Source organism: Pieris napi, chromosome 11, assembly GCF_905475465.1.
Source record: "Pieris napi chromosome 11, ilPieNapi1.2, whole genome shotgun sequence".
In the NCBI taxonomy this organism is placed as follows: domain Eukaryota; kingdom Metazoa; phylum Arthropoda; class Insecta; order Lepidoptera; family Pieridae; genus Pieris; species Pieris napi.
Window position 1 is genome coordinate 10681165 of NC_062244.1, and position 12635 is coordinate 10693799.

The 12635-nt window shown below is 33.0% G+C and overlaps 1 protein-coding gene and 1 long non-coding RNA gene across 2 annotated transcripts; both read right to left on the reverse strand.

Moving 5' to 3' along the window:
- Nucleotides 1–4216: 4216 nt before the first annotated feature.
- LOC125054088 (putative polypeptide N-acetylgalactosaminyltransferase 9) lies at nucleotides 4217–9126 on the reverse strand. The gene is made up of 8 exons (XM_047655763.1): nucleotides 9005–9126; nucleotides 8473–8639; nucleotides 7724–7888; nucleotides 6996–7441; nucleotides 6406–6588; nucleotides 5557–5667; nucleotides 4712–4840; nucleotides 4217–4576 (listed from the first exon to the last, which is right to left on the reverse strand). Exons 1-8 carry the CDS (start codon nucleotides 9124–9126, stop codon nucleotides 4409–4411), a joined length of 1491 nt encoding a protein of 496 aa, XP_047511719.1. The 3' UTR covers nucleotides 4217–4408.
- Nucleotides 9127–10681: 1555 nt separating this feature from the next.
- Nucleotides 10682–12220, reverse strand: LOC125054001. Its single transcript, XR_007117647.1, has 3 exons — nucleotides 12037–12220; nucleotides 11222–11305; nucleotides 10682–10826 (listed from the first exon to the last, which is right to left on the reverse strand). It is a non-coding gene; the product is annotated as an uncharacterized LOC125054001 (long non-coding RNA).
- Nucleotides 12221–12635: the final 415 nt, after the last annotated feature.

Genomic DNA, 12635 nt, shown 5'->3' on the forward strand with positions numbered 1-12635 from the left:
ATGATAAAAGTGTATTCGCTGTGTTCTGTTCTAGGGATCGTGCCACTTAAAAAGAATTTCATTAGTAAATGAAATTTATTTTGATTTCCATTAATTATGTCACAAATAACTTTGCAATTTGATGAAATAATTATATTTTTCCACAAAGAAGGTGACATTCATTTGAAGAACTTCTAATTATGAATATAATAGGCCAAATATTCGCGTTATACCTCAGAAGATATTTTCTTCGATATTTGAATAGAACGATCCTAAGTATACTTTGATGTGTGTAAATATAACGATATTGTTTGCATGATGAAAAGAAGACTTTGAACTGGCTTCTGATGCCCACAAGGTTACACCTATACATTTCTTCGTGTTGAAGTCTTAAGGTCAAAACTTAATATCGAATTAAAAAAAATAGTTATTAATTTGAGAGAGAGTGATTTAAGACTATTGATCAATTATAAAGAGTGCTGGAGAGTTTTTCTGCCAGTTCTTCTCACCCGCTCTACGCCCTTGAATTGCGAACTGGTAGTAAATGTAAATTTAGAATTAGTTTAACTTATTTTCTGACGTTCATAAGAGGTACTTGTTTACCTATAAGAATAAAGTTAGTCTGAGTTTGATAGAAAATAAAAAATCAATAAAAATTATACCTTATATTATGTACAATTGTACATATTTGATTAGAAAAAGGTTTATGAGTTAGCATTTTATATTATACATACATGAGAAATATATCGCCCCTCCATCGATATGTATATCGTTATTAGACGGCTTAGTGGGCGTCATGCAAAAGACACGAATAATGATCGTACCGTATTTAAATTGATTCCTTTTAATATTACAAATGAATATCTCCATAACCATGGGGTTCCGCATGTTGGGGATAGTACAGGGGGATAGCAGTAGACCCCCCCTCTCGCCCACCCCCAAAACCCCATAAATCCTGCGGCTGGCTTATAATTTTTTCCCCAAATAACACATTAAGCTTAAATTTTAACGAGCAGCGGGTTCAAGGCACCGATCTCACTTTTAATCACAGTCTTCTCAACCACAAATCACATAGGCCCAACTCGGTCCAACGTCTCATCACCACTGCATACTCAATCAGAACTACCCTGCGATCCCTGAACGCACTGTTCAAAGTCAAGATGGCGCCTCGACCCCACTCGAGGAATTTGCTCGGCTTTTATTCGTTAAGTAATGATTCTAAATTATGAAACAATTAAATAATAACAAAACAAATCTAATCAAAATAAATTATAATTCTTAAAAGTAAAATGAATTTCAATTATTAACCAAAGAAACTATAAGAAACAACCGTCAATTGACTCGATCGGAACATTTCCTGATAATCGGAGCATTCCTGGACATATATATCATATATTTATTTATTTTCTTCATTTGTTATACTTGACGGCGCATTCCTAGCGCCATGTTAAGAAATACTGCAAATATTGGAACGAGATTTGACAGTTGTCAAGTCTGGCGGAGCGTCGTGTCGATGGTCAGCGTGGCCATGTTGAATCGTTTGGAGTTTTTTCGAACCTCAACGGCGAGCGCACCACGTCTGCGACGAATCGCTTTTGTTCCAAATAATCTGGTGTATTTTTGTTACAAAACTAATTAAAAGTGATTGATTAAGTGATTCCCTAATTACTAGTGAATATATTTTAGTGAATTGCTGTATGGGAGATTCTTTCTTCTTTTTGTGATTCTTTTGTTCCTAACCATATTACAACTTATTGAAGACATGGCTTATTCTTATGATAAAGGGCATCCGCCCATATACTCATTTATTATGTTCTCGGGATTTCCAACGAAACTGTTGTTTCCCATTTTTCTACACCTATCTACTTGGCTAAAATATCGATGATAGACGCTGATATGTTTTTTCTATAACCCTATTACCTAAACATATTATTGTTTAAACATCAATTCTACTTAACAAAAATAACGGAATTCAGAAAACGTAGGGGAGCAATTTTTCTTATCCCTTCAATATGTTCAGTGGTGTAAACCGAATTTATCTTCCTTGGGTTCTATTATGTAAACGAGCTTTCAACGCTAAATGTTGTTTATGGTTTCTTCCACAATTTGTACTAAAATACCTTCGGGCCTTATCTACACTGATATTATAAATCTGAATAATTTGTCTGGCTAAACGCGCTAATCTTAATAATAATGGGACTACTAGGGTCACATTTCTGTATCTATACAGGGGCAAACGAGCATAAAGCTTACCTGATGTTAAGTTATACCGCTGCCCATGGACACTCACATTGCATGGCTCGCAAGTGCGTTACCGGCCCATTGGTACGCTCTAGAAGGACCCTAAGTGGAATTGCTTCGAAAATACTTCAGTGGGCAGCTGGTACCATACAGTGGTGGCAAAAACTGCCTTAAGAAACGTTCAGTTGTGGAATGATGGACATCGAGGTGATACGGGTGGTATTTTGTATTGTGAATTAACGTCTGATGATGAAACCCAATATTCATACTATTCGTTTTTATTGTCTTAATAGGCTCAAGAAGGAGATCAGGTGATCCTCACGATGTTTTCCTTCACCATGTCACCTGGTGTTAAATAAAAAGAGATAAGTTGTACACGCTAAAACTACTAGGCCAACACTGTTCGTAAGTGTTTTCCTTGCCGTGGATAACGTAAAATTTTATATTGACTTTTCTCGCGTTCTTTTGTGATACTGTTATTTCATCATACAATATAATTGTCACGTTTCCGATGATATATAATTATTTTTTATCCTAATTATGTGTAAATCGAATTTTTAATTATGTTTAAGCTCTGGATTAAACTTGTGCCGCTTTCCTCGTTATATTTTCTTGTTTTCCCAAAAATGAGGAAATTCGCTAAAGTTTAAGGTAATCCAAATTTATCGTTTGAAATTTCTGTGACTTTAAATTAGACTTATTAATTAGGCTAATTAGACTCTGTTTCTATTTATGTTAAAAATTAGTAAATACTTCTAAAATGTTATGAAAAATATACGGATCGAAAATTTTATACGAAGGTTTTACATTACTAATAAAAATAATAAACTTTGGGTCACTTATTTAAAGACAAATTGGAGTTTCTGTTTTTGTGTCAGCTTTCTTTGTGTGATACATACACACTTGCTAGCTCTGTTTAGTGGAAACTATTTCCGATGATAACAAAAAATGTTTTATTAAGAGTATATAAATTTAATAAAAGTATAAAAATAAATTCATTTTGCTCTGTGTTTAATTCAAAAAGATTATTATATGTGTTGTTTGAAAGAATAAAGGAAGCACAATATCTTTTAATTGGCACAAATTAAACAAACAAGAGGGAAAATTCCAAATAAAACCGAATGGAAATTGGCCCCGAGGGATGTCGATGGTAATTGAAGTAATTTTGGTTGTTTCGTGATTTTTCTACTCTAAATGTTTTTTGTCTCGGCCTCTTTAATTATTTTCTGTTTACGTATAAACTAACTGTGCCCCGCGGTTGCACCCTCGTTACGTCGTAACTTGATTTAATACACCCTTACTCAATTAAAAGGACTATACAATACAAGTAATTTCTAAATTCTAAACAGGAATTCTAGGCATGTACGTAAATAGACACATTTTTGTGTCCAATTCAACGGAACTAAAATCCGTCAAGTTATATTATAGTTTAGCCCCTAAATACAATTGTTCGTGCAATACATTGACTTTTCATGTACTATATTTTATTCTAAATGCTTTATACGATAAATTTAAGTGTATGATATTTGCGAGGTAAATAAATTTTCGTTCAAAGCGGTCTTTACTGGACCACAATAATGCGGTCTCAAACATCGGACCTTCCTGTGGTTGCGTTTACGAAAACCATTTTATGTGAAATTCAAATAACAAATATGCTATGTGAAGCTTCAGGAATTTTTTAAGGTCATACTAGAATATACAATTACTCTTATAGTTCAAACCGCTTCAATAAAGGATAGTATTTATTTATTTAAATGTTATTGATGCACATGCATGTATCTTGTTGTCTATGTCATGCGTTCTCTGTAAGCGTTTGTATGTGTTTCGTTAGTGTACCTTTTAAAATAAAATAAAATATATTCTATGTTCGAAAACAAAAGATAAGGAATACTCCAACTGAATGCCGATATTATCTTCTTTTATTATAATCCTGATACTTTTACACTTTACGGACAAAAAGGCGTGCTTTTGGTTCTTAAATAATGAGTGTTAAATATAATTGTCTAAGCAAATACGTAAAAGTCAACTCGCGCTCCGATAACCCGATCGGAAAGCAACTTTAGTTCTGATGATAAGATTTACTTTGAGGGGAAAAATAAAGCATTCTTATCGTCATATTCTTTAGTAGATTTTATATGGAAAATACGTTTTAATGCAATTTTATAACGAACAAAATACAATTACACTTTTATGGCTGCAGTTCGGAAGATAGTCTATTGATATTAAAATTATCCATAGTCCATTCTTGCGTTGATATATTAATACATTTATACAGGTCTAATTCCAGACTTTCCCCGCCAAAATTCTCCTTGACAGTAAGGCATTTTCCCTTTTGTTTATGCCGTAATTGCTTTGACTGTAAAAAAACATTTCAGGGATTGCAACAAAATTAGCTATGTTATTATTTCTTGAGTTATTAGCATATAAAGGTATGAAAACCTTTATATAATTGCAGGCTAAATGTTTATAAAGATGACCGTATTTTTTATACCTTAGCATCATAAATCCAAATTTGCGTCTGCGACTCGTCATCACACATGCAAGCGGTCACAAATCCCAAAACAAAGTCCAAGCAAGTCGTATCGTGTTCAATTCTGCCTTTATTAGTATACCACCAGAACTGAAATTAGAATTAACTAAAATATTCTAATACATTTAGTTTGAGTTTTGATGAATTGACAAATTTAATATTAATGATATTTTTGGTACCTAGCTATACGTATTTCCTAGCAACATTTCAGAATTGAACAGTGTATCACGTTTCTTGTATTAATTCTAACCACTCCTAATAACATTATATTTTGATATTCTCAATAACAACAGTAATATGATGTGGGCTCTGGAGTCTGGATGTCGTGTGTATAATTTATTTAGGTTATTAAGTTTCATATACATTTGTGCCATGTTTCTTAATAGTTAGAATTGCAAAGCGATCATTAACTATAATATAAACTCATATGAGACACGTGGAAAGAGTCAACTGAAATTCATACTTAACACTACTAAAAGAATATTCTAGATATACATTTTATAAAACCACAAAACCGAGCATCGAAAATTAAATGCTAAAACATTACTAATAAAATTGAATAGTGCAACTATTTCAGCTGCACTCTAGTATTAATCGTTGTAGCGTCATCTAATGACAGAGTTATAAGGTAACAAAAGAACTCTTGCACAATCAGTTTAACATATACCGTATCTTGCCCGAAAAGTGTAATACGTGAATTCTTATTGTAACTTTATGTATACATTATTTAAAAAAAATATTTCCACGTCATATGAAAAATATTGAAATAGATTTGCGTAACAACAAATTCAAAAGGATATACACACTTGATTTCCTCCTTGAAGATGACAGGCTCTGGCACTCACAGCCGTCTGAACGTTTATCCACTCCGAAGCCACGTCAAGACACACCGCATAGCCATCCAAAATACTATAAATCTAAAAAACACATAAAAAGTACAATCGAACGTCTAATGGCCCATAAAGTCACTTTATTTCGCAATAACATTACATTGATTTGTAAGATGTGCGATATAGGGAACTACTTCTGAATAGGTTTTAATAATGAAATAAAAGAAGTCGTTTCTTTATACTTTTTATTATAAAGGTACCTAAAATTAGGAATGCTATTGTTTCTGACAGATTTCCTTGGAAGGAAATGCGAAATGGTTCGGGAACCGGGATTATGGGTGTACCACCTGTCTTTGACAGAGTCTGTCAGAATACGTTTTTTATGTAATAGGGGGCAAACGGGCAGGAGGCTCACCTGATATTACGTGATACCGCCGCCATAGACACTTAAATTGCTAGGATCGCAAGTGCGTTGCCGGCCTTTTTCAAGAATTGGTGAACTGTTTTCTTGAAGGACTCTAAGTGGCAAGTGGCAGATAGTGGTGATGCGTGGCAAAAACTACTCTAAGAAACGCTCAGTTGTGAAAGACAGACGTTGATGTGACACGGTTGGTATTTGTATTCTACCTTAACGTCAGGTCATGAAACTCAACTATTTATTAGAACAACTACTCTGAACACTCTCCATTATAAAGTGGTCTCAAACAGCTGATTTCGGGTGGGATGTCTCCCAATACTTCTTTCATACACTTAATATACCATGATTGTCTCGTCTTGGGTATATTTAAATTATTATGGCATATCTGTTACTAATGCTGCACCTACCTGCCCATAAGCAACATTTACGTCAGGCAATTTCATGTCTGGGTAAACATTATGCATGTACCATTCAAATGATTTACATTTCAATTTTTCTCGCAATTCTTTCTGCTTTGTTACATCACCGAAATCTTCACGTACACCCCCGATCCTTTGATAATAATATTTTGCATAATCATCCATCCACACCTGAAGAGAAAATTTGTTAGTGTGTCAGAACGTTTTAAAGTTCCTGTTTTCACAAATACGATTACGATTGCACTATACTTTTAAATACATATAAATATTACTAGAAAACTCTAAACACGTTAATTTCTGACTTAGTTCGTTCATGTAAACTATATATATACATTTTTATGCATATTCAGTAAGTCTGAGAATCGGCTACTATCTTTCAAACCCCTAAGTGATAAGGGGTGTCCAGTGTCCACCGCAAAGTTATTTTTTATTTTTTACAATAATAAATAAATAGTTATTTTTATTGAACTAAAAAAATGGTTTCCTAGATATACATGGCAAAACAAACGTTGGCCGTGTCAGCTAGTATATTTATATCATTATCTTAGATAGACAACAATAAAAAAAAGGTATATTACCTCGGCTAGCCTCAATGCATTTCGCCTGTGTGATAGCTTCGCAGATTTATACGGAAAAGTCTTCCTAAAAACATGTCCTACATGTGAACACGGAACTATTTCCAAGGATCCGCCACACATCCAAGTCTTAAACGATAACTCCAAATTCTCAGCACCCCAAATTCTATAGCCTTGGTCGAAATAGCCGATTTTTTTGAAAAAATCTCTGTTGATTGCGAATAACCCTCCAGATATAGTGGGCGTTTTTATTGGTTCTGAGGGTATTTTCCGGCTTTTTAATAAAGGCTGCCAAATGTATTTGAGGTCCCATTCGAATCCGCCAATTTGAAGGTATTTTGAGGTCTGTGGTATAAATTCGAAGGTTGCAGGATCTATGTGACCTACAGCTGGGCTAACTACAGTTGCAGAGTTCTTTTTTATTCGATCCAATAGGGGTTCAATCCAGCCTAAAAATATTTTTGTAGATTTAATTTATTTGAAAATTTTGAGAGCATGACGAGAGCGTATAGTGTAGCGAGTGTCAATTTGTTTTGATGACTTTTGTACTCAGTTGGAACTTTTTATCGAGTTTGTGCGACCTATTTTTTTATGTAATAGGAGGCAAACGGGCAGCTCATCTGATGTTAAGCGCCACCCATAGACACTCATATTGCCAGAAGGCTCGCAAATGCGTTGCCGAACTTTTAATAATTGGTTCGCTCTTTTTGTTTTGATTATTATCTATTAACCTGTAGTACATTCGCAATGACTGTCAAGAAATACCACTACGGGAGCAGTTGCGTATTTTGTCCCCAAAATCCTTGCTCGTATTAAGCCTTTTCTGCGGCTGGCACGGATTAATGTCACCTTAGTTAATGTTCTGACATAGTTCTCTAGGTTCTCCTTTAAATGGTCTGAAAAGGAAAACATTTTTACTACACCAATTTTTTTGCATGCAATATACTGCCATTTAGTATGCATCTGTGAATTATAAACACAAATTCAGTACTTAGCAAATTTAGTTTGAACATGCTTCGGTCTATATATTTATACCACCAAATAAAAGAAGTACGAAGACTAAAAAGCAGGTCATATGTAATTTCAATCTAATGAATATATTATTAATTATTATTTTCATATATATACTACAAAACAATATAAACCATTTTATATAATTTATAATTACGTAAGTATCAATAACAAAAATTATATTTGATATAATTTAAACTCAAACTAATAGGTTAATTATAAGCTTGTAACTTAATTGTATTGTCCCTGTGGCGGTGTACCTTAAATACTGGCGCCAATGTAATAGCGCCTGTACACTTGGACTTTACAGCGTGTATGTTGCGTGTACTTCAAAGGATAAAAAATTGAAGAATAGAATCTTGTATTTCGTTGTTAATTGTGTATTACTTATTCGTTTGAATATTCCAAAGTTATACCACCTTTTTGAATTATAAAGAGGTTGGTACAATAAATTCAATAGTACACTTACCCATAGTTGAAAAATCGTCAAAGAGAATTATTTCTTTCAGAAGATGGGCGGGGGTCCTTTGTAGGACTGAGTCAATTGTTCGCAAAAGTACGGACCAGGCTTCGTTATAAAAACAAATAACTACGGAGGCTTGAGGTAAATTATTTGAATAATTTTTTTGTTTACACCTGAAAAATTCGAACGAAAATAAAGAAAAGGAAAACTCGATCAGCCTTTTTCATTTTGCTATCTAGATGTTTTTATCATCTTTATTTAGATATCAAGCCCTTTTTGAAGTATATATTTACCAAATTCATTAAAAAACTCCTCAAGCAAACAAACACTGATTTTAAATATAGATTGTGTTAATCTTATGTGATTGTAATCTTTCGTGACATTAAAAATGTTGCTCGCCCGTTGCATCCCTTATAAATTTTTTAATGTAATTTGTTTTTCTATAAATGTAACGAAGGATAAATAATATATAAACACGACTAATAACCTTTTGATATCGCAGTAGCTCAAATGAACATGAAGATCCTGTGCCGGAAACCGAGTCTTATAGGAGTTTTCTAGCAGCGCACACACATCTTGATATTCGTCTGTTTCTTTAAATATGGTCTGTGCACTACCAACTAAAGTTGCATTTTGATACAACAATTGTTTAGTCAACATTTTATCTTTAGTCATAAAAATGCTCTACCTATATAATGTGACATATGATGTAAACGCGGCTATTTGTTGATGTATATTATTCATCTCGTGAAATGTTTATATGTAATAAACCCTAACAGGCTATTGAATGTTTTTTCTTAAACACTTGCTGTTTATAGTTCTAAAATCTTAATTGGATCGTCCTTCACCTTTGTTTGCGGTGCTTACAATATTTTATTTGAAATTTGATATATAAAGATATATCTCGGACCAATGATTAAGAGACTTTGTCACAGGGCTTATAAATCAACAACGTAAAAGTCAATTCAGTGCAAAACCGTTATAATTAGTCATTTATATATTCTCAATATTTCTAGATCTATACATTAATCACTAATTATTATTATTAAAAGTGGTTCATTCGTATTTTAAAATAAGACGATCTATATTATAGTAATAATTGATTTCATCATCAGCCACTTCGACAAGGCTAAACACCATCCCAACCCGTTGGTACGTAAAAGCATCAACCTTCCCTACAAAAAAGTCTCTTAGGAAGCCCCGACACACACTAACGGATCCGGATGATCCAATTACCGTAGCTATCAATAAATTAAAAGCCGCCCGCGCAGCCAGTAATAATAATCAAAATAGCAAAACACAGATTAGGGTAAAAAACCGCCTTCACCGGGGAAGGCGAGGACCTTTACTGCGTACTTCGCTCACTCTAGTGACCTTCTGTCCTGCCCTTCAGGCGATTGACCACCCCCGACGGCCCAAGCCGAGGTTCGAGTCTCACAGGAGACGCCCTTGCGCTAGTCGCGGGAAAAACGCCTATTCAGGCCGAGCTACGCTCGCAAAAACAGCCCGAGCTGAGCTGTAAAGGCCCTTGAGGCCAACAGCGAGATTCCATTAAAATAAAAACATCAGCCGTTAAATTTATATTATTATTATATATTTTTTCTAAAATAAATCATTTTTTATCTGGCCTATATCGATACGTACGATACGATTGTCTATAGTATAAGGCTTATACTATAAGCAATTCAAACAAAAATACACAATAATTTTGACTTCTTTGCTGAAATGCGTAATTAAATATCCTTAACACTATCACTTAATCTTATCTCTTGATTTATAATTTTTAAAATCGCATGTCATTTATGCCTTGGAGATTGAACTATAGGCATGTAAATTTAACAAGCTACGTGATAGTATTTTGTACTGGGAAGAAAAACCAAGTAGAAAATTGACCAAATCACAAGAAATAGTTGTTGTAGCAATATCTGGCGAGTACGGAGGATGAAGTTTCTAATTGCAGCTCCTGTAGACTTCGGATTCTCGTAAAGTGTGTGCGCGTACATTACGTGTATTATACTTGTATATATATTACTGTAAAGATTTAAGAGTTGCGACTGCTTGAGTGCTAGTTTCAGGATTATTGAGTAGCACCTCATGGGTACAACGTTAAAAAAGTTTCACTCGAAAATTTCACCACAAAGGTTTTATGTCAATTCAAAGTATTTAGAACAACGGCAACTTCAAGCCCCCTTATTATATTACTACTTACCATTCGTCTCTATAATCCAGCAAAGTGCGATTGATGGGTATAAGATCACTAACATATTGATTGAAGGAGTAATCTTTCCATCCTTGTCTTATCATAATCCGAATATGACCTCGAATATTGTCTTCCAAATCAACAGGAGATCCATTTATGCCTTAAATACATACATTGTTTTTATAGACTTTATTGGACTGGAAAAGGTTAAAATTAAACAATATTGAACAAGGTTATGCTTTTGTTATACCGATGCATAATATAAATATAATTCTAAGTTAATTTTAAGATTTAAAAAACCTCAGAAAGTATTAATTTGAATCGATTTTTTTCCAGTACATTTATCGAGAAATGTATTATGTGAGTAAAACATTAACATTATCTTTTTACTAATCTAAGAATCATTGAACATGAACCAAACATATTCAATTCAAAACGACCAACTCCATAATTGGAAATTCCTATTTTAAAATGGTTCCCGCACTTTTATTTTACTCTTTCAATAAGTCTTGTTAAGCAGAGCGTTCAGTGGGATCTAATGATGTACCCTCTCACCTAGTGGAAACTCGCTATATTTCACTGCTGTAAGTTTTTCTTCCATGGAAAACTTTCGACTCGGCGGACCCACAAGTTGCCATGCTGAAAGTTATTAATGATGATAATTTAAAAATAATATTAAATTGTTTGGCAACAGGCTCTTGCAGCTGCTGTAATCCAGTCCAGTTAAGTTATTACTTACTTACTTAACATAACAAATTATTAGCTGACCTACAGTTAAATACATTTTAAAACTTAAAAGTTAACATTGTACAATCAGTCCATGCTAATAAGATAGTTAAATATTGATTATAGAAGCGTATGAAAATACTATGACTGATTTTTAATAAATCATCTTCGCTCTGAATAGGATTGGTAGATAATTATTTACAAATAAAATATATTAAACATTATGTACATTTCCAGAATGAAATCATGTTTTAGAATAGCGAAGGACAGAACAAGGTGACCTTTGTCGCGAGATAAGCTAAGTGGTAATAATAGTATAATGTAAAAAATATCTTAGACTAAGTACAGGTTTAAATGCTTATTTTATTATATTTACTATTGAAGAGTGCAATGCAAGGTATGTTATTGATGCATTAAAATGAATTTACTAGTAATGTTAGTACTTTAAGTAGTTTAATTGCGAAATCTTGACGGTATAAATTGTATTTCTCTTTAAAGCGATAATGTTATAAATATACTATTATAAATATATGTTATAATATAAATATAAAATATACTATTTTACTTTTTTTACAATAAACACAAAATTATAACCAATGTCGTAAGACGAAAGTCTTCATTTTTAATAAAAGCAAATATCTTACTTGAGAGTGGATCTGTAAAATTATTTCTCATTGCGTAAGCTTTTCTAAATCGTTTCAATGCTTGCTCATACAGTTTCTGATCTTCCACATCTGAAACTTCCCGTTGCATTTCCTTAAAAATCGTTAATAATGAAACTGTCCATACTATGAAAATTGATATTAAAATTTTCAAAGCGTACTTCATTGCCATTCTGTAACATCAATTGTTTTGTGACAATGAGGAAAAAGGTACTTTATATACGAATGTACCTATTCACGACTTTACGGTTGATTATCATATCTGTGTTATATATATATATATATATATATATGATATATTAATATATGTGTTACATCTCGTAATTCCCTGCATTATACAAATATCGCCTCCTTAATAAATTGACTGTGAAACACAGACCTTTATCAATTCAAACTGAACAATTAAATTTTTAACGACAGATGAGATTAACTTATTCAACTAAACAAAAATTCTCTCTCATACTAAAAGAGATTTATATGGACTTTAAACAAAAATCACAAATTCAAATATATATATAATATTACACTCAGTGTGATAATTTTGAAAGATCGTCTGTAGTTTAGAGATACCTCACAATCTT